The following is a 26,183-nucleotide window of genomic DNA, read 5'->3' as shown; positions in this document are numbered from 1 at the left end:
CTGGGATTGCAGTTTGTAGACTGGTTTTCTTTGCTTTATGTTGATGAGTGAGTACATGTGATAATTGTCTTTCTGTGTCTGGGTTACCTCACTCAAAATAATGTTTTCTAGTACCATCCATTTTCCTGCAAAATTCAAGCTGTCTTTTTTTCTGCTATGTAGTACTCCATTGTGTAAATGTGCCATATTTTCCTTATCCATTCTTCAGTAGAGGGGCATTTAGGTTGTTTCCAGGTTCTGGCAATGACAAACAAAGCTGCTGTGAACATAGTTGAGCTCATGTCCTTGTGGCACAATTGAGCATCCTTTGAATATATACCCCAAAGTGATATTACTGGGTCTTGAGGAAGGTTATTTCCTAATTTTCTGAGAAATCACCACACTGACATCCAAAGGGATTGTACCAGCTTGCAGTCCCACCAGCAATGCAGAAGTGTTTCCTTTCCCCACAACCTCTCCAGCATAAGTTGTCATCAGTGTTTTTGATCTTGGCCATTCTTACAGGTGTAAGATGGAATCTCAGAGTTGTTTTGATTTGCATTTCTCTGATGACTAAGGATGTTGAACATTTCCTTAAGTGTCTTTCAGCCATTCTAGATTCCTCTGTTGAGAGTTCTCTGTTTAGGTCTGTACTCCATTTTTTAAAATTGGATTATGTGATCTTTTGGTGTCCAATTTCTTGAGTTCTTTGTATATTTTGGAGATCATACCTCTGTCTGATGTGAGGTTAGTGAAGATCTTTTCCCATTCTGTAGGCTGTCGTTTTGTCTTGTTGACCATGTCCTTTGCTTTACAGAAGCTTTTCAGTTTCAGGAGGTCCCATTTATTAATTGTTCCTCTCAGTGTCTGTGCTGCTGGGGTTCTATTTAGGAAGTGGTTCCCTGTGCCAACATGTTCAAGTGTACTTCCCACTTTCTCTTCTATAAGGTTCAGTGTGGCTGGCTTTATGTTGAGGTCTTTGATCCATTTGGACTTGAGTTTTGTGCATGGTGATAAATATGGGTCTATTTTCATTCTTCTGCATGTTGAAATCCACTTATGCCAGCATCACTTGCTAAATATGCTTTCTTTTTTACATTTGATATTTTTTTGCTTCCTTGTCAAAAATCGGGTGTTCGAAGATATGTGGATTAATATCTGGGTTTTCGCTTCGGTTCCATTGGTCCTCCTGTCTGTTCTTATGCCATACCAGGCTGTTTTCAGTACTGTAGCTCTGTAGTAGAGTTTGAAGTCAGGGATTGTGATGCCTCCCGAAGTTCTTTTATTGGACAGGATTGTTTTGGCTATCCTGGAATTTTTGCTTTTCCATACGAAGTTGAGTATTGTTCTTTCAAGGTCTATGAAGAATTTTGCTGGGATTTTGATGGGCATTGCATTGAATTTGTATATTGCTTTTGGTTAAAATGTAATTTAAAAAAAAAACGCCAGGGTAGCAGAAGAGATGGTTCATTGGTTAAAGGTCCTTGTTGCTTTTCCAGAGGACCCAAGTTCGGTTTCCACTTCCATGTGGAGGCTCATAGGCGCTCCTAACTCCATCTCAAGGGCATGCAACAACTCTTCTCTCATCGACAGGCACTGGCGTGCATGTAGCAGACACACAGACATACATACATACATAAATTACAAAAGAACTAAAAACGAAGTTCAAACCAAACTGCCAGGCCACACCCACATTTGAAAACCCACACCCACATCAGAACCAAGTCTGCAAGTCTGTTTAGTAAGTCCACAGGGTATACTGACACCGCAAAGGGTCCACGCCGGACTTGGGTGTCATGGTACTTTGTCTGTTCCTATGTTCCTGGGAAATGTTCAGTAAACCCTAAGCATTTGTAGTGGCTGCTAGAGTAGAGAGGTTAAGGCGGAGCCAGAGTTTAGCCAAACTCTGAGATGCCCACCCAGATTGGGTGGCGCACAGAGGGCCAGGAACAAAAGAAGCCTAGAGCAAACCCAGCAGCGAGCCCTCCACCCACAGGGAGGCCCGCAGCCTGGAAGGGAGGCCTACTGCATCTCTGGTGTTCCTGCCCCTCAGAACCTGCCTACGACACGTTCCGGGCTGTACCTTCCACTCCAGTCTAAGCACACGAGTCACGCCCCCAGGCCGCCCACCCCGCCCACTCTGGGCCAGTTGTGCTCCCGATGCCCCGTCCCTGGTCCCCACAGGTAGGTCTACTCTGGATGACTGAGGTCGAGGCCCCGCCCCTTCCAGGCCGACTATAGGCTCTAGGCTCCGCCCTCGATGGTAATCGTGCCCGTCCCACTCCAGTTAGGCTATGCGCCAGAGCCTGTCCATCAAGGCCCCGCCTCGAGCAGAATCGCCCCGCCCCTCCTGACAGACTAAACTCGAGGCCTCACCCCTCTTCTGCAAAACTGCGCATGTGAGGCCCTGGATTCCCATCTGCGCATGTGTACTCTTGTCCTCTAGCCCTCAGGCCTGTCAACGAGCTGGCCGGGCTGCGCGCGCAACGCATCCCTCTTTCGTCCTAGTACGCACGCACGGCTCCGCCCCCGCCCCCTTCGGCGCTCGGGAGGCCGAGTCCGCACGAAGATGGCGGCGCCACTAGTCCCCCTCTCGCAGCAGGTACGGTACTGGGGCGCGCCGCGGGGCGGTGCAGGCGGCTGGTGCCGTGGGAAGGGCGAGGCACCGCGGAAGCGCGGCTCCAGGGAACGGCGGCGGCGGCGGCGCTGCGCCGAGGGCTCGGGCGACTCTGAAGGTGACAGGCCGGCGCGGCCCGCGGACTCTAGCGCCTGGCGACCCTCCGAGAGGCTGCGACGACGTGACGGGGCGCGGCCGCCGCGCGTGTCTGCTCCGTCGGGACCCGGCAAGGCTGACAGAGGCCTATAAGCCGTGTCGCGCTTCGTCTCCGCGGAGGTGGGCGAGGACGGTGGGCCCAGTCGCTAGTCTTTGTCTCCCGCGGGGTCTGGCGTCGGGGCGGATGGCGTCCCTGCGTAGAGCCGCGCCGGGATCCGGGACGCGCCGCAGCGCCTCCAGCCGCCCAGCCCTCCTTCCCCAGGGAGCTGCTTCCGCTGCCCCTGCGCGCTGCGAAAAGCGCGGATCCCACGCCCCCACGGTGGGCGCCGGTCTGCGTCCTCAGAGTCGCCCTATTCTTTTTTTAAAAAGAGCGTCAAACGCCACAGGGATGTTCAGAAAAGCCACGAGAAAGCCTCTGTGCTTCTAGGCAGAGTCATTCATTCATTCTTCAGTCCCTCTAACGTGCGTGGGGTCAGATGCTGGGAGCGCAGCAGTCTCTCACTGACAAGGTCGCTCGCTGGTCAACTGGAGGTGACACCCATAAAAATTAGAAAGTACTCCTGTCCTGCTAATTTGCCAAATTACCCATTTGTCCCCACAGCATATTATAAGCCCTTTGCTAGAATCATCTTGCATGGAGTCATGGTTACCAGTGAGGAAACACCTTATGTTTAGATCTTAACCCCAGCTCTTCCTCTTCCTGAGTGTCCTTGAAGCAAGCTTCTTGGCCTCAGCACACATCAATTACCTATTTGAGCTATAAAATGCGTTAACGGAAGGTGAAGAACTATGGAAAGCGCGTTTTGCCCAATTTAAAGCTCTTTTGTTCCCATCGCTAAATTTGGGTGTTTGGGACTAGAGACCACTGCAGGTATGAATGCCAAAACCGGTAGGAACTGATAGGCAGGTTGGTGTGCCGGCTTAGCTGGGCCAATGGAGAAAGAAATGCAGGGTTGTAAGCCCTACAGGCAAGCACTAGCCACTCAGCAGCCCTGTCACTAAATTAACAGTGTGGAGACCAGTGGTTATTAATTAACGTGTTCTTACAGCACCAGTGAATGTGTTCTGTAAATGGGTAAGGACCAGGCAGATGTGAGATATGTGTTAATATGGAGCCTTGCTATGTCACCCAGACTGGTTTCCAGTTCCTGGTCTCACTCCATCCTTCTACTCTAGGCTTCCAAGTTGGGACTGCAGGTGATGTGGCCTTGCCTGGACATAAGGTATCATTGTTAGTAGGCAGATACACAGTGTAGGCTTGGAAGGGATGTCTCAGCTAAGCCCATTGAAGGAGTGAGTGCTCTTGGCTGTGCTTTCTTAAGAAAAGTGTGTGTATGTGTGCATTCCTATTTGCAGAGACCGGAGGACAATCTTGGGTATCCACCTCTTTTGTGACAGGTTCTCACTGGCCTGGAGTTCATCAATTATGGCAGTCTGTCTAGCCAGCAAGCAGTTTTCTACCTCCCCAGCACTAATAAGTGTATGTCACCATGTGGTATTTGTGTGAACTCTGGGGATAGGGCATAAATCAGGGCAAGCATGTTACGAACCGAACTGTTTCCAGCCCAGGCACTACCTCCGGCTTTTGGAAGAAGGTCTTTTCAAAGTTTCTGATTTTGACATTGTCCCATAATTTGGACTTTTTAAAAATTTGGGCCATGGTAGTAGCTGATGGTTTTTGAGTGCATGGGAGTTGGGTACATGCTGTCAATTTTGCCAAAACACCAGAATATTAAGGAGGAGGTTCCTGGGTAAGCATGGTGTTGACTCTCAGCTAGTGCTCCAGAGACCCTTCTTCTGATTTACTGATAAAGTAGCTGCATCGTAGGATTGTGTTTTGTCACAGTGATGTGACCCATGTGAAAACGTGAGTCAGTTCATGACATTCACCTTAGAACCTTCTGGAATAGAATCCTGATTCTCTTTCCAGGTGTGCACCAAATTCTGACTTGCCTGCCACATGCTCTTGTTGGCACCACAATGTGGCCAGTTTTCTGCTCCTTGAATAGTCCAGCCGTCATGATGTCCCTGAGGGCTGTTCCTCCTTCCTGAAGCACTCTAACCTTTTCCCCTTCTGTGATTTGGCTCCTGGTTCCTTCCCTTCCTTCAGTGGCAGCTCAGATGTCATCCTTCCCAGAGGCCTTTGCTAGTCATGGCACGTGGCCATGTGTGCCTCACACGACCCCACAACCTTCTTTTTAGGCCTCAGAGTTTGCTTGTTTGTTTGCTGTGTCTGTGTCAGACCTGTCACCAGTGGGAGGACAGGCTACTTGCTCGGAGTCCAGCATTCAGGAAGTGTCATCCAAGTGGGTAGTAGCTCCCACATGGCCTTTCTTCCCTGTGTAGGATGAGCTGTGGGTGAGAACAGGAGCTGAACCAGCAGTGGAGTCGGTATCTTGCTGTAGCTCACAAGTTCAGGTTATACCTTCTAAACTGCTTCCCTTCCATGCTTGTATTTTTGTGTTGATTATTTTAATATTATTTTTGTATTTATTTAGTTTATTGTTGTGTGTGTGTGTATGTATGTAGGAGTGTGTGCCATGGTGCATGTGGTGGTCAGAAGGCAACTCTTCCTGCGTTGATCCTCCATGTGTGTCCAGAGTCTTGCTGGTTGCTCAGGCTGGCCCCAAACTTGTGCTGACTCCTGCCTCAGCCTCTGGAGGATTGTGATCACAGATTAATACCTGACTGCTCCCTATCCCCTTATTAGCAGAAGGCCTGGTTCACAACTCCCTTGCCTGCTCCTATGGGCCAGTGTGCTGAGGGCTGAGTGCAGGGTTTCTTGCACACTAGACAATTACTTACTGAGCAGTCCTTATATTTATGGGTGTGGAAGTCAGAATACAACTTAGGAGTTGGTCCTCTACTTCCATCATATGGGTCCTAAGCATCAAACTGAGGTCATCAGGCTTGGTGACAACTATCCTTACTTACTGAACCATCTCTCTGACACTAAGTTGCCCAAACTGGCCTTGAACTCATGGCAGTTCTCCTGCCTTACCCTCCTAAGTACTGGGATTACAGTATGTGCCACCTGCTCAGCTTCTATACCCTTCCCTGCCTTGATTTATTTGCTTTTGTGTGTGTGTGTGCGCGCGTGTGTATGTGCCTGAGTTAATTATACCACATGTGTGCAGGTGCCCATGGAGGCAAGAGGGTGTCGGCTTCACTAGAACCAGAGTTACATGGGGGGGGGGCTGGGAACTGAACCTAGGTCCTCAGTAAGAGCAGTAAGTCCTCTATAGGCTGAACCATCCATCTTTCTAGCCCACTGTGCCACCCTTGAAGCTCAGACCCAGGTGTAAGACAAATGTCCTACTAAGCCCTTAGAGCCAAGCCTTGGAGCTCACATAGGATCCCAGGGAAATCAAGGGGAGGATTCTGGGATGCCATTTGGATGGTTGAGGTGTTCTGCACAGAAGACTTTAGTGTGGTTGAGCTTCCAGGCACAGGACAAGTGGAAGTCCACTGCTCTTCTTTCTCCACCAGCCCCAGAGGACATTTCTTGTTATCCTCTGCCTTCCTTCCCAACACCACCCTGACCATCGGATCTGCAGTTCTGAGTGCCAGCAAACCCAGCCTCCACCTTGCTCTCCGTAACCCAGGAACCCTTCCTGCTCTTTCAGAGGTGCTGGGACAGAGCCTGAGGTCTGTGCCCAGCCTCCTCCTTGTCCACTCAGCTTCCTCCTCTCTGGTCAGGGGCTTTTGCCATCTCCCACCTCTCTGTCTACCTTCTTTTTCTCTGCCCTCTGGTCCCAGCCTCTATGCCCAGTACTCTAAATCTGTCATCAGCAGATGCTCCTGACACTCTCCACCACTGCTTCAGGGCCTGCTGGACTCTGGAGTAGGCCACTTCCCGAGCCTTGCAATTCTCTGGGGCATCAGTCTCATTTTCCTCTTTTCTTCCTAACACTACTCTGGGATCTTCTAGCCACTCCCTTGCTCCACAACCTTCCATTACTCTCATTCTCTTAGCAAAGGGATAGGGAGTAGCTCTGGTAAAGTGCTTGCCCTTTCAAAATGAGTCTGGACTGGTGAGCCAGCACCCCCAGTCCCACTCTGCTCCGCTCTGGCTCACTTGGCCTCGTTGCCTAGCCTTGCTACTCCAGTCTTATGTCCTGACCCTTGTCTTCCATTCACCAATAGGCTCTGTTGTTGCTGGTGTTGTAGTAGCGCTGGGAGACTGCTGACTTCCCTTTTGCCCTGATGGGCCTCTGATTTCATCTTGCCTGCTACCTTCTGTTGGTCCGCTGTTCATAATCCTCATCCTCATACTGAAGGTACCGCAGACTGGAGGAAAGCACCTGCTTTCACGTCTTACTTCCAGGGGATTTGGGGACACTTTATTGAACCAAGTACTGTGGTTATAGGTTTTGATTGTTTCCAGGGCTGCGGATGAAACACAGGCCCTTGCACTTGGCAGGTGGTGCTTTACTGGCAAGCTATCCCCAGCCCCTCTAGAAAGACTGTTTATTGCATGGGAAGAAGCTGAGACCGCAGTAGTCAGGTGACTTGTGAAGTCCCATACCTGTGGGTGCCACATTGGAGTTGACACACAGCTACCTACTGAGGAGGCCCCCCACCAGCCCATTCTTCTATACAGCCTGCTGGTCAACCTGCTCAGAACTCTGAGCCAGGCTAGTGTGTCTGGAATGAATGTTGAGGGCCTGGGGACCCTCATTTGTCCCCTTGTGCCTGTGTTATGTTCAAGGCTTTTATCTTTCTGAAAGGCTAGTGACTGTTCAATATGCCTTGATGGACAAAGAGCAGGGTGTCTAGGGGCAGATTTGGCCCTGGAATAAACCATACTCCCCTGGCTGCTTTGTTGACCTGTGTTGCCTGCTTTTTGCTGACTCCTGAGGCTCTCTCAAGCAAGATCACATGCTTCCTTCCTCAGCCCCAGTTCCCATGCCCGTCTTTGAACCCGGGTTAGCTGCTTTTAGGAGCCAAGTGCCTGTCTTTGCCTGAAATGCTCTGGGGAGCTGAGCATCACTTTCTGATGAGACCTCTAGGCTATGTTACCAGCCATGATGCACAGCCATGATGTTAGTCTCCTCATTTTGGCTTCCCTGGAGCAGCCAGTGTCCCTCTGGAAAGGCATTCCATGCAGTGGGTCTAGGCAGACATCCCGTCAGCCAGCCTTAAGTAAGACAGGATTTCTGTGAATTGAAGGACAACCTGGATTGTATGGTTCCAGGTCAGGCAGGACTATGTAGTTTAAACCTGACTAAACAAAGCCAATACACATTGAGAGAGAAGAGGGGAGGGGCTGTATCTTGGGTTACTGGGTTAATCATCTGGGTCACTCTGGTCATTGTTGTAGTTATTTACTGTGTAGAGGGGTAAAGTGAGTCGGAACCATCTGGTCCCTGGTTGGGGTTGTGCCTGGCACCTTTACCTGGCCAGGCTCTCTGACCCAGCTCTTTTTATTGTGCTGCAGTTTCCTGTCCTGGAAGGATTGTTTCCAGGTATCAGACACAGATGTCACTGGCTGCCTGCAGTAGTCACTCCTCAGAGCACCTGCTTGTTATATCCTTGTACTTTTTTTTAAAACATTTACATATTTGTGTATGTTTGTCTGGGCATGAGGGTACTGTGTGTGTGGTCAGAGGACAAGTGGCCCCAGGCTTGGTTTTGCCTGCTGAACCATCCATCTGGTGGTCTTCAATGTTTTGTGTACATTGTGTACATTTTGGGGGAGAGGGTTAAGACAGGTTTATCACCTGGTCTCATCTAGAACTTGTCTTACCATCCTCTCTCCTCACCTCCTGAGTACTGACATGATTGACAGCACCTGCCTTCCATGTTCTTTGATTGTGGGTAACTTAGGGACAGAAGGAGGAAGGTGTTTTGGTAAATAGGACGTGGTGTGTCTGGACTGCAGATGAGTCTGGGACAAAAGGCTGACAGGAGGCTGCTTGTCTAGAGCTGGCCTGAGGCCAAGGGTTGCAGTGAAGTGACACCTACCCACTGTCCTCAGGCAGGGTCACAGCTTACTGCTGGGCAGGGTGGTGGTTCCAGTGGTCTAGGGTGTGATGGGTTCCACTCTTTGTGGAGTTTGAGCCATTAACTGCTGTGGCTGATACAGTCTTTCAAGCTTAGTTTGATGTAAGAGTTCTAGGGTCTGAATCAGCATCAGTGCCTCATGTATTCTATCTAGGCAAGTGCTTTTCCTCTGATTTCCATCCCAGAAACACCAATGCTACACATTTGACTCTTGCTACTTGCTGCATGGGAGATCCCTCACCTTCTGTTTCTAGCCAGGCTTGCATCTTATTCACTGAAAGCTGGAAGAGGCATAAGAAGCCGTGCTTGAGAAGGGCTGCTGCTCATCAGCATGGTGGGGGAGAGAGTCCCAGGGTTCCCATCTCCTAGCACTGCCTGCTTTGTGGGCTGCCCTGGGGCCTTTGTACCTGCAGTGGCCTGTCTGGAATCCCCTTTCCCTACTTCCTGTTTACCTGCTGTTCCTGCCTCAGCTGGTCTGTCTCCTCAGGGAGTCTTTTCTCACAAACGGTGTGATGGACACCCTGTGCTTTGCCACATGCCTGCTTGTGATTTCTGTATTCTTGCATTCTGTCTCATTTATAAAAACAAACAAAAACATCTTTTGAGACAGGCTGTCATGGAGCCCAGGCTCGCCTGGAACTTACTGTGGAGAGCAGGATGGTCTTGCAGTCTGGTCTCCCTGCCGCTGCCTCCCAGGTGTTGGGATGACAGGCATGCACCACCATGACCATAGTATGTAGTGCTGAGGGTGTACTCTACAGCATTATGCATGTTAAGATGGTGCACTACCAACTGAACTATATAGCCCTGGAGTTTTAAAAAAAAATTATTTTGAGGCAGGCTCCCCCAATGTAGCTCAGGCTGGCCTCAAAGTTTCATCTCCATGCTTCAGTCTCCTGAGTAGCTGGGTGGCCACAGCAGCTGCTATCCCTGACTTGGGATCCTCAGTAGAGTGATTGACAAATGATATATTTGTTGCCTCTCCTGCCCATGCTTTTTACTCATCCTATATCCCAGGGCCTTGATGTTAACTGCCAAGCTGTTAGGGAATGTGAGAAATACTGGGTGGGGCTGTGTTGGAGCCAGCACTGACCCAGGGAATGCTGGATGTGCAGTGGCAGAGGAGCTGGTCAGAGGGCTTCAGGAAGAGCAGTGGGGTTGCTCATGGAAGGGATGTAGTCAAGAGAAGCAGTAGCTGTGGGGACCTGTGAGATGACTCATTGGGTAGAGAGAGGCACTTGCCACCAAGCCTGATGATTTGAGTTCAGTTCTGGAAGCCACATGGTAGGAGAGACCCAACTCCTACAAGTTGTTTTCTGACTTCCACAAGTGCTGTGCCCATGCTCATCCCCTCATTCAACAAATGAATGAAAGAAGTAGCCATCACCTATGCAGACCAGAGCCTGAGGCTAGCCCTCTGTGTTCCAGGGCAGCACGGGACACCTCTCACCTCTGCTTTACAAACTTTTTGGAGGATGAGAGGGCCTCATCACAGAAAATTAGCCTACCCTTTCCCCTGCCCCCAGACCTTATTTTTCTGGTGCTGGAAATGGAAGCCACTGACTTGAACATGTTAGAACGTTTATCTTTGCTGGAAAATGTAAAATTGAAAAGCATGCTCCTTTTGGATTAAGAGAAACCAATTTTCAGGCTGGTGTGTGGCTGCAATTTTAAGCAACATTATTGCCCCCCATTGGGCTGGATGAATCCTCAGGTCCCCTCCCTGTCTGTGTTGGAGTCCTAGATGCAGCTGAACCTGGTGGAGTCTGGAAGGCATTTGCCTTTTAAGTTTGGTTCTTAGATAGGATCTCTAAGGCTGTCTCCTTCACTCTTGGGACCTTTGGAACCTTGTGAGTGGGGCTGGGTCTGCTGAGCGCCCTGTACCATGGGATTGGTATCCTCTCTCAGGCCAAGTTCTTTCACTTGAGGGCTCATAGCTTAGTGGCAGATACGTGCCTAGTGTTTAGAGGCCCTGAGTTCCAACCTCCCCCCATGCCCCAGTCAGCTCCAACTCCCACTGTGTGAAAAATGCAAAGAGAAGGAGGGACCAGAACAGACACCTTCTTGAACCAGACTTAAGAAGCACTCCTTTCCTCAGTTCTGGCCTAGGGCATAGGGGTAGGAGAGGCACATTGCTATGGGGCTAAGGGAAGCAGAGAATAGCCGGTCACAACACTCAGCATAGGCGTAATTTGTGACACTGCCTGGATGTGTGGTGACCTCAGCTGGCAGGAAAGGAAGGAGAGAGTACTGCTGTGAGTGTGACTGAGGGGTGGTGGTGGATGTGTCGGTGTGAGCTTGTGGGTGAGTGCGCTAGCCTGCGTGGTCTCTTTAGGGTTTCTGTCATTGCGATGGCATTTCGTAGAGACTGGACCTGAGACTGGAAACTTTCTCCTTTAGTTAGGAGACTGGGTCTTCCTTGGCCTAGTCCGCAGTGGTGTGTCCTTGCCTTTGGAATGGTGAGGTCCCTGAGCAGAGGAGAGGCTTTGTGCTGGCAAGTGGGCCAGGAAGAGGGAATACTGGATTTCACTCTTTCTTATCTAGATATAGCTTTGATCCTGGTCCTCTCATCCAACCAGTACACTCCTGTGCCTGTGACCTCAACTCACCAAGATGTTGGACCTCAGGACCTTCAGTCTAAGGACTCAGCTAGTAGCTGGCCGGTGACCAAGATTATTGATGTCACCAGTGGTTGTCCAGAGTGGGAAGGTGATGAACTGACCCTGCAAAGCTCAGGGTGGGATCAAGGAGTCCCAGCAGATTGGAAGCACCCTAGAAGGAGGTCAGATGCATTCAAACTCAAGTCCTAGGACCTGTGTTCAGGTAGGGGACAGCAGACCAGGCAGGGGGGAGTCAAGCTGGAAGATGTAAGGTAACAGCCCTAGGACCATGGAGGAAAGGAGTCTCTTAAGGCCAGGGTGTCCTTGACAGAGTGAGTGCTGTGCAGAGTGGGCTACTCCAGAAGCTGGGAGGTGGTCTTGGGTGTGACAGGCAAGTCTACTGAGCTAAGGTGCCATTTGGGGTGACTATCTCCAGGTTTCCCAGGGTGCTATTCAAGCACAGGCAGAGTGGGAGAGGATGGATGGTCTCTGAGCTGGATGGTGGGCTGTGTCTGGAGTCTGAGAAGTCACTGCTTCTGGGTAGTGCTGCTTGGTATCTGTTGGCTGTCCCCTAGACAGACTCTGAGAAGACTGCTCGGAGTAGAGTTTCCTTTCTACTGCCCCAGCGCTTTAATGGCATCCAGGAGGGAGGCAGAGTCATCCTGCTCACAATCACATTTGCACCTCAGCTTCTGCCAGGGTGACAGCCACTCCCTCCCTAGCCCTGCATTTCTTCCTGCACACTAAGTCTGAGAGGTCAGTGTGGGTGTGCAGTCCTCCTGGCCCTTGGGTCTGTAGCCTTGTTACCCAGCAGGTGCTCTTCTGCTGGAATGACTCCTACATCAGCCCCCAGTCCTGTGTCCTTATATCATCGCTGTTGTTGGATGATCGCTGACGTAGCCCTCCCTGCTGCTGGGTTGACAGGTCTCAAGACACTTGGCTTTTGTCGCCCTCTCCTGCAGAGCCCTGGATCTGCTGGGTCCTTGCCCCAGCCATGAAGCCCCTCACTGTCTCACACTGTCCCTGTCTGTCATTCTGGATTCTCTTTGCTGTAGGCTGTCCTTTATGAAGCTCAGAGCACTGTCATGCACACTGTATCCTCAGGGCCTCATTGTTGATGGAATAAGCAAGCAGGGGAGGAGTAATGGAGCCAGAGGTCTACCTCTTACCTCTCTTTGGGGATATCGTCTGTAGAGGGTTGGAGAAACTTGAGTGGAAGCAGGATAGATAGGATGAACATATGAATCAGTATAGCCACGGACCACAAGGCCTTGCTGGTGGGATGTGGAGACTGAGATCCAGAGAGAAGAGAGGTCCACTGTCCTGGGGTTGCCCAGGGAACCAGGGCTCGGCTAGGAAGGGAATCCACACTGTTGAATAGCACAGTTGAGCCCTGCACAGAGCTGCTTGCTTTAGCTCAGGTTTGCCAGGAACTTATAGCCAGCCTCCTGCTTTAGCCTCCTAAGTGCTAGGGTCAGGCATGTGCCACTATGTCAGACTGGAACTTCTTGCCTTAAGGAAGTCAGTTAGGGTGGGTGGAAGAGCTGGCAGAGCCAGGTATGCTGTCTGAAGGTGGGCTTATCTCGGAAAACTGCTGCTCCTGACCTAGGGTCATTTCTTGTAGTGGAAGCTGGGATCCAAGGTCACCTGGTAGCAATTGATTCTCTCCTGAATGTTTCATATTTTTACATTTTACATTGAAGTCTATGCTCATTTCTTAAATTTATTTATTTATTTATTTAGTTTAGTTTTCATCTGTATCTTTTATGTATCAATCACTAATGTGACCAGCAACTGTGGTTCACTTTGTTCTGTTTTGCTTCCTCTAGCACTGTGCTGAAAACTACCCTTTTGGCCACCAAGCCACCTCCTTCCCTCATAGTCTTCAGATGAGGCCCCTGGTGTAACTTTTACTTTTTAAAAAGAAATTATCACACTTATTTATGTCGGGGGACACTAAAGTATGTGTGTGGAGGTCAGAGGACAACTTACAGTAGTAGGGGTCAGACTCAGGTTGTCAGGCTTAGTGGCAATCAGCTTTACCCACTGAGCCATCTCACCCTGCTGTGCTTTTTATTAGACTCCATTGGAATAGGACTAGGGTGTGACCCAGTAGTGGAGCTAGTATGTGCCAAACTCAAGGTTCCACCCCTGGCATTGCAAACATGGGGTATCGTGCAGGGCAGTGTGGTGCTGCAGTCCCAGTGCTTTGGAGACTGAAGCAGAATGACTGCTGGAAGTTGAGGTCTGTCTGGGCTACATAGTGATATCCTGTCTCAAGATACCATAATAATAATGAGCAAACAGGTTCATCTCAATGGGTCCATCTAGGCTCTGTTCTGCCCTACATGGTGCACACTTGTCTTCTGCCCCATTATGACATGACTGCAGAAAGCCTTGTGATCAGGCACGTTAACCTTTTTTCCTGTTCCTCCTCTTCTGGCTTGTTTATTTTTATTTGTGTGTGTTGGTTCCTGCATGAGTTTATTCGAAATGTATATTCAGGTGCCTGTGGAGACCATGAGGAGGTGTCAGTTCTCTGGAACTAAAATTAAAGATGGCCATGAGCTGCCTGACCCGGGTCTTTGTAAGATCAGTATGTGCTCTTACGCACTAAGCTGTATCTCCAGCACCCTTCACCATTTATTCTTTTTAAAAGGGAGGGAGGGGGGCTGGAGAGATGGCTCAGTGGTTAAGAGCATTGCCTGCTCTTCCAAAGGTCCTGAGTTCAATTCCTGGCAACCACATGGTGACTCACAACCATCTGTAATGAGGTCTGGTGCCCTCTTCTGGCCTGCAGACATACACACAGAATATTACATACAAAATAAATAAATGAATAACACACAGAATATTGTATACAAAATAAAAAAATAAAATAAAAAGGGAGGGAGGCTAACAAGATGACTTAGTAGGTAAAGGCACTTGCTGCCAAGCCTGAAAGCTGTGAGGTCAATCCCGGGACCCACAAAGTGGGAGGAGAACGAGTCCTTTAACCTCCACTTATAAGCTGTGGCATGTTTGCACACTCATGTACACAGCTTTTAATTGAAATAGAATTACACCTGTACACACATAGCCGGGCGACGGTGGCGCTCGCCTTTAATCCCAGCACTCGGGAGGCAGAGGCAGGTGGATCTCTGTGAGTTCAAGGCCAGCCTGGGCTACAAGAGCTAGTTCCAGGACAGGCTCCAAAAGCTACAGGAAACCCTGTCTCACAAAAACAAAACAAAACAAAAACAAACCAAAAAAAGACCCACATGTACACACATTTTTTTAAAAAAAGTTTAAATATAAATTAAAACTTTAGGGTTGATGAGATGGTTCGACTGCTAAAGGTGCTTGCCGCCAAACCTGATAATATGAATTTGATCCCTGGGACCTACATGGTGATGAGAGCCAACTCTCACAAAGTTGTCCTCTGACACATACACATGCATAGGCATATATTTTAGTTCTTCTGCTTTTGTGTGTCAGTCTGAGAATGATCCCATAGTTAGCAGAAGTCTGGCTGGAGTTTGGAGAAGTCACTTACGTCTGCACATCTGGGGTGCATAGGTCCAGCTCCTGCAGCTGCATTGTTCTACCTCCAGAGCAGGGCAAACAATGTGTGCATTGTGCTTCTGCCAACTCTGTTCCATGACTGATCTTGACTTTGCCAAGTAGACAGCAAGGCTAGCTGCTGTTCTGTTCTGTAGTACAGCCTGTGCATTGTTTTGCTTGAAATCCCAAATGAGCAGTGCCCCCAAATCCAAAAGTTCTTCAGACATGGCTTCACAGGCAGGAAGTTGCATACCTGCCCTTCTGGGACTAGCTTGCATGGAATATTGTTGTAAGGAGCTTCGGGCAGACCTGCTTTTCGTCCTGCCCGGCTCCCGCACGGCTAGCTTAGCCCCAGAAATAATAACACATAAGTTGTATTCGTTTAAATACTGCCTGGCCCATTATCTCTAGAGAGTTAGTTACTGACTAACTCTCATATCTTGATATTAACCCATTTCTAATAATCTGTATAGCACCACGAGCTGGTGGCTTACCGGAAAAGATTCAGCATGTCTGACCTGGTGGCTGGCTCCATGGCTTCTGCCTCATTGCCCTCTTCCCAGCATTCTATTCTGTTTACTCCGCCTACCTAATTTTCTGTCCTATCAAAGGGCCAAGGCAGTCTCTTTATTGACCAATGAAAATAACACAATAGACAGATAACCCTCCTCCATCAGAATATGGCAGGAAACTCACTAAGCTCTGTGTGTCTGTGTGTTATGGTAAAAATAAAATGGTGTGGATCCCCGAGGGCGGCAGTGGGCCATGAAACCATGTGCAGGTCCCCAAGCGGTGGCAGGCAGTGGGCAGTGGGTCCTGAGACCATGGTGGGCCGGTAAGAGACCGAGGTGGATAGGCACGCCATGCAGATTGAGGTTGGATCTTTATTTAGTGGATTATGGGTGGGAAAGGAAAAGGGGGTAAGGGGAGAAGGGAGAAGAACAGAGAGAGAGAGAGAGAGAGAGAGAAAGAACGGGGGTGGGGTGGGGAGAGAGTAAAGAGAGGCAGAGGCAGAAGCTGCTTCTTCGGGAGAGAGACTAAAGAAGGACACTTAAAAGAAATCCCACACTAGCTCAGAACTGAGAAAGAGATGGTTATTTATTTAGGGGTAGACTCACAAATCAGAATCCTCTGCTGGAATGGAGATCAGAAACCGAATCCCACAGCCGGAAAAGAGCAAATGGCATAAGTAGTATAAGAGGCCACACCCCAGTGAGCGGGTAACTACTATAGGATTTCCTATAGCACCTTCCCCTTTGGTTTAAATAAGAGAGTTCTAAGCCTAATACAAAATTATATACAAGAACAAATATATTTAATAATTATCCCATTCTAACTAGTTTAAGTCTTGTATAATAAATAACCTGGACAAGTCATGAGAGGAAAGTAACTACAACTATCTAGTCTTTAACCCCCTCGAAGATCCGAGAAGGGAAATAGTATTACTTGAGTAAACAGGAAGTGCAATCAAGCAACTTCCAAAATGTGCAACAAATGACAGAGACAACCTGGGCAATCACCCAAAGTCTCATTTGCAATGTTGAAGCAACCAACCTTGGCTAAGGCCTAGAATAACTGACAGACCATTTTCAGAGGCAGGACGTTTTTCAAAACCATCTTACCCTGTCTTGGCAAGATTTGACAGTCCTGCTTATCCATTTCTGGATACCATGTACCTTGTCAGTGGTTGGGGCATGGGCAGTTCTTTGCCCAAAGGCCAGTTTTGCCAAGAAGAAAATAAGCTCCAAGTGGATTGTCTTCGATGCTCAACATTCTCTCTGGAATAGATCAGTGTTCCCAGGAGCAATCGTGTTTCATTTCAACAGAACCCTAAATTATTTAAATGCCATATTCTACAGCTCTTTGAAGTGGTTGAATATTACTTATCTATGCAGAATATAATCTCTATGTATCTAAAGAACTTGATTAGTCTAACTATAAGCATGACAAACATACAAACATAGATGACTATTGATCTATAAATCTTTTTTTTTTTTTTTTTTTTTTTTTGAGACGGGGTTTCTCTGTAGCTTTGGAGCCAGTCCTGGATCTAGCTCTTGTAGATCAGGCTGGTCTCGAATTCACAGAGATCCGCCTGCCTCTGCCTCCCGAGTGCTGGGATTAAAGGCGTGCGCCACCACCGCCTGGCTTGATCTATAATTCTTAATACCTATATAACTTAAAGCCTAAGACTTCATATTAGAATATTGTACAACTGTGCAACAAGCGAGGACAATGACCTCAAAATGTAAACAATGTGTAAGTATCTTGATCAGAGGTAGAAACGTACATTGCAATATGATAAATATATATATATATATATATCAATATATAAAATTTTTTGTTGTTGTTGTTTTTCGAGACAGGGTTTCCCTGTATCTTTGGAGCCTGTCCTGGAACTAGCTTTTGTAGACCAGGCTGGCCTCGAACTCACAGAGATCCGCCTGCCTCTGCCTCCCGAGTGTTGGGATTAAAGACGTGCGCCACCACTGCCCGGCTATAAAAAATGTTTTAAGCAGAAGTAGAAGCATGCATTCAATATTCAATATAATTTAACTTTGTATCAATATGCAAGAATCTATACCAATGTAATTGCCTAAAATAATAACTCACAAGTATTTACTCTATTACTCACTATTATTATTAGTGTGAGTGAGCTCATACTAATCTACTATCCCATCCGATTTCCTTTTTTTTCCAAAGAGATCCCTGAGCCTATAAAATTTCCCCCAGCCCTGTACCAATTATAATCAGCTCCTAAATAATGTCCCTAACCCTGAGGACAAACTTTGTTGGGAGAGAAGAGACTTCCTGCAAGCAGGGGGGGGGGGGGGAATGGGTGGGGCTTGTCTCATAAAGGGACAGAATTGATCATTACAGTGTGTGCAAGGCTCCTAGGAATAGCTGAGTTCTGTGTTTAGACTTGAGTTCCATTCAGAAGATGGTGCTGTGTGGTGTGAAAAATACCCATAACCTGAAAGAGCCCTGAAGCCCTGCTGGCCTGGGCACCTTATAGCAGGATGTTCTGCCAGCATAACTGCTAGTGGGGGGTGGCCTGCCTTTCTCAACCGTTTTTCTCTTCTTTTCCTAATTTTTACCTCCCTTCTTCTTTCCCTCCTTCTCTCCTTCCCTCATTTGTTGAAGTGATGAGAATAAAACCTAGGACATTGTCCACACACATTGATGCTCTACCACTGAGTCCCAGCGCTGTCTCTTTGTTAATTTGAAATTATTTTATTATTATGGGTGGTGGGAGAGCATTGCCACAGTGTGTGTAGAGGTTAGAAGACACACTGTATATCTGGAGCCACCCCTCGCCTTCCATCTTTGTGTAGGTTCTGGGAGTGAAGCCAGGTCATCAGGTGTGGTGATTAGAATACAGATGGCCTCATAGACTCATATATTTGAAGCTTAGTCACTGGGGAGTGGCAGTGTTTGAAAGGATTGTAAAGATTAAGAGGTGTGGCCTTGTTGGAGGAAGTGTGTCAATGGGGCTGAATTTTGAGGTTTCAGAAGCCCATGCCAAGCCTAAAGTCTCTATCTATGTCTGCAGGTCATACTGCCATGATCAGCTTCTCTTTCTTGTCCCCCATGTGAAGTTCCTCATTCCCAGGGCCTGCCTAAGCTCTGACCTGGCCTAGAGAGAGCTACTACTCTGGGGCTCAAACACACCCATGTAGTGGAGTCTCCTTCCTGCCACATACTTGCCACATGACGGAATGCAGGCCAGCATGCCCTGGGGGTAGGGCTGACATGACAGGACCTGCACTCATACCTCTGCAGGGCTGTGCTTTGCATCATATGGGAGTCCAGACTGTCCCTTCTTACTGTGCCCAGAGCAACCAGGATTGGGTATGGGCTCCCCGGGGAAGCAGCAGGCTGCACCTGTTTTCACCTGACTTTGTATGCTCAGTGTCTAATCACGGCTGCTTTGGTTTTATAAAGTGCATCATTGTGGAGCTTCGAAAGTGCATTTTCCCAGGTCATATGCCTATGTAACTGTCCCACATCCAGCACTGCCACACATGGACTGTCTTTGTAGGAAGTTAGAACCAAGTGAAGGCCTCCCAGCCTGGAGCTCCCGGAACTTCAGCACTCACTGCTTGCTTGGGCTGGCATATTGTCTTCCCTATAGGAGGATTGCCTTATAGGAGGATTGAATGAGTAGCTCAAGAACAGGCATGGTGGCATGCATATACTGCCAGTAGTCCCAGCTTTAGGAAGCAGAGGCAGGAGATTGCTGAGGGTTTGAGGTCCGCCTGAGATAAATCGTGAGTGTTTGCCAAGGATATATACCAAGACCCTGCCTGAAAATGAAATGAGATGTAAGTGTTGGATGTGAGACATTGAGTGAACAGTGAAGAGCATCCTCCATCAGGAAGGGTAAGATGGTCTCAGATATCCTAGAGTTCCTCAGACTCCATACAAACTTGAGATTGTCCTGAACTCCTGACCCTCCTGCCTCCACTTACTTGGGGGAGTTTGGGGATGGCAGACGTGTGCTGTCATGCTACACTATTATCTATTTATTAGGAGAGTGGATTATACATTTTCCTAGAAGTTTTAAATTCTTTATTATTTATAAGTTCTGCCACCTACTAAGGGCTTTAGAGCTTCTAGACCCTCCAGTTTAGGAGCTGGGAGCATAGTTCAGGTAGAGCTAGACTAGGATCAGCCCTGAGTACTGAAAACACACACACACACACACACACACACACACACACACACACACAAAATAAGCCCTCCTCAAAGAGTCTCATTCTTTAAAAAAAAAAAAAAGTGTGTGGGTGTGAGGAGTGGGGCTCTTGGCAGGATCTTGCCAGGACTAGGGTTGCTGTGATGTGATTGCTAAAGCATCCTCCTCAGAGTTGCTGCCGTGTTCCGTATTCTCTAATGCACATGAATTGTGGTGTTGCAAAACTGCTTCAGCAACAGTGTGTAAATGCTTCAGCAACAGTGTGTAAAGCTGTACCATGTCCTCTCCCTGCTATCTCACCCAGCTGGAGGAGAAGCTAAAGGATCTCGTGGGTGGCATGCTATGTTGTAGTGGACAGTTATGATGTCCTGGCTGTGTAGTGGGCCTGCCCCTGCAGCTTCTTGCCCTCAAAGCCTTGTCATCTGGCTGATTCCTCTCTGTGCCTCTCCCTTTGGGGTCAGACTTGTGAACATAGCTTGTGTGGCAGCTGTGAGTCCAGAGGCCTCTGTCCTAGCTTGGGAGCTCACTCTGGGGACCACTGCCCTTATCATGAGCTGGCTGTGACTGAGGTCTCTGCTCATGCTTGTTTCACAGATTGGCCATGACTGAGGCTTGGGTGGTGTCACAGTGAACACTAAGGCAGCCTGCAGATGTCACTTCATTGTTCCCAGGAAGCCATGACATAAGAGGAATCATGGCTCATGTCTGGTCTGCCCTGTTTCCTTGTCTCTCTGTCCACAGTATTACAGTGTGAGCACTAATGAAACCTTTGCTATTGTTGCCCTGCCCCTAGGCTTGTGGGACTGTGGCTTCTCAGGATTGATAGCTAGCCCCAGGGGTAGAACAGGCTTTCGTGATCCTGGCTGTGGCCGCCTCTCTGGATACTGGGCTGTTTTTCTCTTGACCATGGATCTGATAGTTTTGCTTGGGTTTGGGTTTTGTTTTGTCTGGGGCCGGCTCTCTCTGTGTTGCTCAGATTAGTTGGTTTTGAACTCATTGGCTCGAGTGTGGCTCTTGTCATTTCTAGGCCCTTGCGAAGCTTGAGCCAGATGGTAATAATTGCATTGACATGCACTGGACCTACCGCTGTCTATCATTGAGCCACAGTGCCTTGAGAATGGATGCTTGGTGTACTTGGATGCTATGGAATTGAACTACCTCCAAAAACTTGAGGAAAATATTTTCAGTCTAGACTTTACCAATGAGACCTGTGAGGTAGATGAGCTGTGGCAGGTAATATACCATTGACACCTTTTCTCACACATGACAAGCAGCCCATCTCCTTTCTGTCGGTCTTACTGCTCTGGGGAAGTTGTTCTAGAGACTTACTGACATATTTAGTTATGTATGTGTGTGCATGCATACTGCATGTGTGGAGAGGTTAGATGATAACTTGAGGGAGTCTGTTCTCTCCATCTTATGGGTTCTGGAACTCAAATTCAGGTCATCAGGCTTGTAGAGCAAGCACATTTACCTGCTGAGACGTCTTGCTAACCCTGCATAGTTGCATTTTCATATGCTTTTTCTAGCATTTGCTTCAAGCCTTAGGTCTTTTCCTGCTGTTCGACCTCTCCCCCTCTGTCTCACCTGCAGCCCTCTGTACTTCCCCTCTTGTCTGGGTATCTTGCTCTGCTCACAGATGCCTGGTTCCCCCAGAGAAACTGACTATAATTGCATTGTTTTGAACCTGAAATGATCTTGTGCTGGTTAGTGCTGGTTCAGAGCTTGGAGTTCCTGCCCTGGATTATCCTTGTGCAGTCACAGGACAGCATCCCTCCTGACTCAGTCTCTTGACCACTAGCATCACAGGCAGCCCAGTCCAAGGACGTTTATTTGTTTATAAAGACAGGTTCTCATTATGAAGCCCTAAGTAGCCTGAAACTCACTATGTAGACCAGATTGGCCTCAAACTCACAGAGATCCAGATCCTCCTGTCTCTGCCTCCTGAGTTCTGGGATTTGAAAGTGTGCATCACAACTTAAGGAAGGTTTGATAAACCTCGTAGGAGCGCTCAGCCTCTCAGTCTCCCTGCAGCTGTGTGGATGACACCCTTTAACTTACCCTTATCTCTCTTCACTGACCCTGGTGTGTTTTGTGCTGGATGTCCAAGGCTGGGCCATTGGTCAAGAAGAGATTTGCCTCTTGTAAGCTCTGATGGTTGGGAAGGCCAAGCAGGACACCTACATCTGGCCAGGCAGAGGGAGTGGGCAGAACACACCCCCATGTGGGGACAGGGTAATAGCAGCCTGATGCTTCAGAGTATAGAGTCCCCTTCCTGACTGTTACTTCTCCTGTTCTCACTGGGGTTGATGCTGCCTGCATTTGAGCTTCAGCCTCCATAAAGTACCAACATAGGGAAGCCCTTTTCATATAGTCACTTGTTGGTTTACTTTTTTTTTTTTTTTTTGGCAGGCTCTCACTACATAGTCCAGATTGTCTTGACTCACAAGACTTCTGCTTCAGCCACCCCTCTGTCCAATGCTGGGAGACTCCACTACTACATAGTGGCTGTTTACTTCCTCACTGGGGTAGTTTGCTCCCCCAGGTGACTTCTTCCTCTCCATAGAGGGGGGTAGCCTATTGAGGCCAGTGAGGGACGGAGGTGGTAGTTAGAGCCCGATAAGTGACCTTATGTTCCAGGCACGTTCCGGGCTGAACAAGGGGTGCCATTGGTGTGGAATGGAAGACTCTTGGCTTCCCCCATAGATGAGTGAATGCTTTCAGTGTGAGGCTGTCTGCATCCTGGAGGATGCTGCAACATGAATCTGTGTGCAGGATGGGTGCATTCTGGTGACTCAGGGTCACATCCAGAAACTCCACCAACACACGGAGGGGGGGGTGGAGGAAGGAGGCTCCACCACTGCCTCTCCTTCAGCGAGCCTCAGTGCTGGGGTTTGGCTTTGCTCTGGCTGCCAGGTGTACACGTTTTTACCAGAACCAGGGTGTATTTTGGTGATGGTAGAAGACCACTTGACCCTAGGAGTTCAAGAGGAGCTTGGGACTGGGTAAGAGTTTCTGCTTATAATATCAGCACTCAAGAGCCAGATTCAAGAGGATCACTGGGAATTTAAGGCCAACCATGGCTATCTAGCAGTGCCTTGTTCCAACACAAATGAAACAAAACAACCAAAGATCAGCCTGGACAACACCTGAAGAGGAAAAAGCCCAAGACAGGAGGGTATTTTTGTGCTGTCAGGCCATATGTCCACTTGTGACCACTTTCTGACTTTTCTGTTTTGTTCAGATTCCCAGTGGAAATCCGTTATATGAATCTTACTACAAGCAGGTATGTCTAATTGCTATCTTCTTGTTTTACATTTTAATTTATTTTACTGTGTAGGTGTGAATGTGTTCACTTATGCCATCGTGTGCCTGTAGCAGTCAAGGGACAACTCTTGGGATCAGTTCTCTCGTTTCGCCATGTGGGTCCCAGACATCAAATTCAGGTCATCAGACTTGGTAACAGGAACCTTTGTCCACTGACCATCTCTCCAGTCCACCAGTGCCTTTTTATATATTGTGTATGTAATCACATGTGCATGTGTGTGTTAGTGCTGGAGATGGAACCCAGAGGTACCCATCTTTGTTGTTGAAGTTGGGAACACAGTTAAAGCAACTTTTTGTGAGCACATATGGAGACAGCATCTGTAAGTGGTTGTGTTGACTCCTATGAACACACATGGAGATAGCACAGCTACCTCTGCACCTGTAAGTGGTTGTGTTGACTCCTATGAACACACATGGAGATAGCACAGCTACCTCTGCACCTGTAAGTGGTTGTGTTGACTCCTATGAACACACATGGAGATAGCACAGCTACCTCTGCATCTGTAAGTGGTTGTGTTGACTCCTATGAACACACATGGAGATAGCACAGCTACCTCTGCATCTGTAAGTGGTTGTGTCAACTCTTGCTGTCCTTTTTCAGGTGGACCCTGCCTACACGGGGAGAGTTGGGGCCAGCGAGGCTGCGCTGTTTCTGAAGAAGTCGGGGCTCTCTGACATCATCCTGGGGAAGGTAGGGAAGATGCAGCGTAGTCTCCTGCACGCCTAGCTATGCAGACCCTCCCTGGGTAGGGCCAGGACACTCAGAGCTTCTTTGCTGTAGCTGGTGGAGCTAAAGGCCTTTAGAACTAACCTTTCATGCCCATCCTAGCATTTGAAAGGCTAAGGCAGAAGGATCATGAGTTCTCAGCCAGCCTGGGCTACATAGTATAACCTGTTTTGAAAAAGTAAATCAAAGCCGCAATGCTAAGCATGGCAGAGAACTCCCTTAATCCCAGCTCTCTGGAGGCAGAGGGCTATGAATCTCTGGAGTTTGAGGTCAGTCTCAGATGGTGGTACCCGTTAATGTAGAGTGCTTCTGGTGTCTTGATAGCTGTGGGTTTGCATTGCCATGTAATGACTGAATAGGGAGCTAAGTGGGCATCTGGGGTTCTTTGGGCCCTGCCACCAAATGGCTGTGTGCCTGGCAGAGTTATTGGTCCCAGCGCCCATGGCAGAGAAGCAGTTGATGTGACTTCTGTTCCGTCCAACTTGACTGGTGACGACAGTCATACTTACAGGCATTTTTATGTCTCCACAGATATGGGACTTGGCGGACCCTGAAGGTAAAGGGTTCTTGGACAAACAGGTATATACGCACACACAGAGCAGGGGAGGGGCTGGGTACCCCTGAGTCTGGGCAACTTGTACATTTCTTCCACTGTCTGCTATCATCCACACACAGCTGCCAGGCTCAAGTGAGGAATTCTCACTTTGGAGTGCAGGTCTGTAAGTATCCAGCCCCTGACTTTTGACTGTCTTGGGACTGTCTCAGCCTCTTTACCTGCTGATGTCATAAACCGCCCTGACAGAAGCAGCTCTGGTAAAAGGGCACCTGTGGCTCACAGCTCCAGGCACAGCCACTTGGGACAAGTCAAGCTGGAACCTGATGTAGCTGGTCACATCTAGTCAGAAGCACAGGGACCTGAATGCTTTCTTCTGTTCATTCAGCCCAGGGCCTGGCCCAAGGGTGTTGCACCCACACATAGGGTACTCTTTCCTGGCCCAGGAACCTCTCACAAGCCCGCCTAGTTGAAGCAGCTCCTCACTGAGACTTCTTCTTAGGTAGTTCCCATTGTGTCACTAAAGAGCAAGGGGGCTGGAGAGAGGACTCAGCTGTAACCAAGTTTAGGTACCAGCACCCACATTTGTCGGTTTACAGCCACCTCTAACTCCAGCTCTTAGGGATCCAATGCCTTCTTCTGGCTTCTCAGAGGACCCACCCATACATACATGTATACATACATGCACACTTTTAAACAAAACAAACCTAAATATCATGATGAATTTACCAGTGATTAAAGCACTTTAAAGATTTAAGGTAATTAAAATAAATTGTACTGTGTATGGTAGCACACATCTTTAATCCCAACACTCAGGCAGCAGAGGCAGATGGATAGATCTCTATGAGTTTATGGCCAGCCTAGTCTACATGTGGAGTGCCAGGCCACCCAGGGCTACACAGGGAGACTTTGTCTCTAAAGAAAACCAATCAAACAGAAAAGCCCACAGGGATGGGGGTGGGGAGAGACTAGAAAAAAATTTGTGTGTGTATGTGTCCCATGGAGGTCAGAAGAAGGTGCTAGATCCCCTGGAGGTGAGGTGATCGGCAGTTGGGAGCTGCCTGATGGGGTGCTGGGAACTGAACTCTGCGGGAGCAGCATGTGCTCTTAACCACAGAGCTATGTCTTCAACCTAAAGACTGTTGTTTTTCAAAGTAATTTTAGAATTCTCTAAAGAGACCAAGTGTAGTTGAGTGGGTTCCTACACACCCTTTCTAGCCCATGTTTGTAGCCAGCTCTTCCCAGGGATGCCTGGTCACACAATTCCAATGCTGTGTCAGACTGCTGTGGTTATAGCACTAACCAGGGCTTGCAGCCAGGCCGGGTGTTTTCCAGTGCCCTCTACCATGGAGGCATGTGCAGATCAGCTTAACTCTCAGACCTCCCCTTGGAGCCCTCGGATCTACTCTTCAGGAGTATTCTGAATGGAATTGTGTTTGTCCCGAAGTTCTGGCTGTGGGAGTCTTACACAAGGCTTTGCGGTGCTGTGCTCACAGGGTCTGGGTGCAAGTGAATTCCCCAGCTCTTCCCCCAAGGTACTGTCTGAGGTTGTTCCATGTCCTGAGGCCTCAAGTCTGTCTGTCTGCTGGCCACTGACACCAGCAGTGATGGGGTTGCTCGGCCGCTCAGTGAAGGTGCTGAGGGACCTGATTTGATCCCTCTGACCACCATCCTGCCCTGTTTTCAGCTTCCCTCTGACACCATGTGTTTCTCCACAGCTTCTGTGAACATCTCTATGAAAGGTGTAGCTCTCTCCCCATGTTCTTACGCCAGGAGAAAAGCTCTGCTGTAGGGTGCACACCTGCCCTAGCCTTGTCACTGATAAAACTACAAGCACCTGGAGAGGAAGGGTTACTTGATTTACAGATTACAGTTCATCACTGAGGAAAACCAAGAACTCTAGGCAGGAACTGGAGCAGCAGCCATGGAGGATCAGTGCTTTCTGGCTTGCTTCCCTAGCCTGCTCCATATGGCTTGCC

At 48.6% G+C, this 26,183-nt stretch overlaps 1 protein-coding gene across 12 annotated transcripts in view; it reads left to right on the top strand.

Annotated features, from left to right (window-relative positions):
• Window positions 1–2,478: 2,478 nt before the first annotated feature.
• Eps15l1 (epidermal growth factor receptor pathway substrate 15 like 1) overlaps window positions 2,479–26,183 on the top strand; it is an 81,979-nt gene continuing 58,274 nt past the window's right edge. For all 12 annotated transcript variants that reach the window (XM_085680376.2, XM_085680377.2, XM_048442817.3 and 9 more), the window contains exons 1-4: window positions 2,479–2,581; window positions 22,842–22,883; window positions 23,526–23,615; window positions 24,183–24,230. In XM_085680376.2, the coding sequence (XP_085536502.1) occupies window positions 2,549–2,581; window positions 22,842–22,883; window positions 23,526–23,615; window positions 24,183–24,230 (213 nt within the window). In that variant the 5' untranslated portion in view covers window positions 2,479–2,548. The remainder of the gene's footprint in view (window positions 2,582–22,841; window positions 22,884–23,525; window positions 23,616–24,182; window positions 24,231–26,183) is intronic.

Source organism: Myodes glareolus, chromosome 23 (genome assembly GCF_982192425.1).
Source record: "Myodes glareolus chromosome 23, mMyoGla1.1, whole genome shotgun sequence".
NCBI lineage: Eukaryota > Metazoa > Chordata > Mammalia > Rodentia > Cricetidae > Myodes > Myodes glareolus.
Note: the sequence above shows the minus strand (reverse complement) of the source record. Positions and strands in the feature narration are given on the sequence as shown.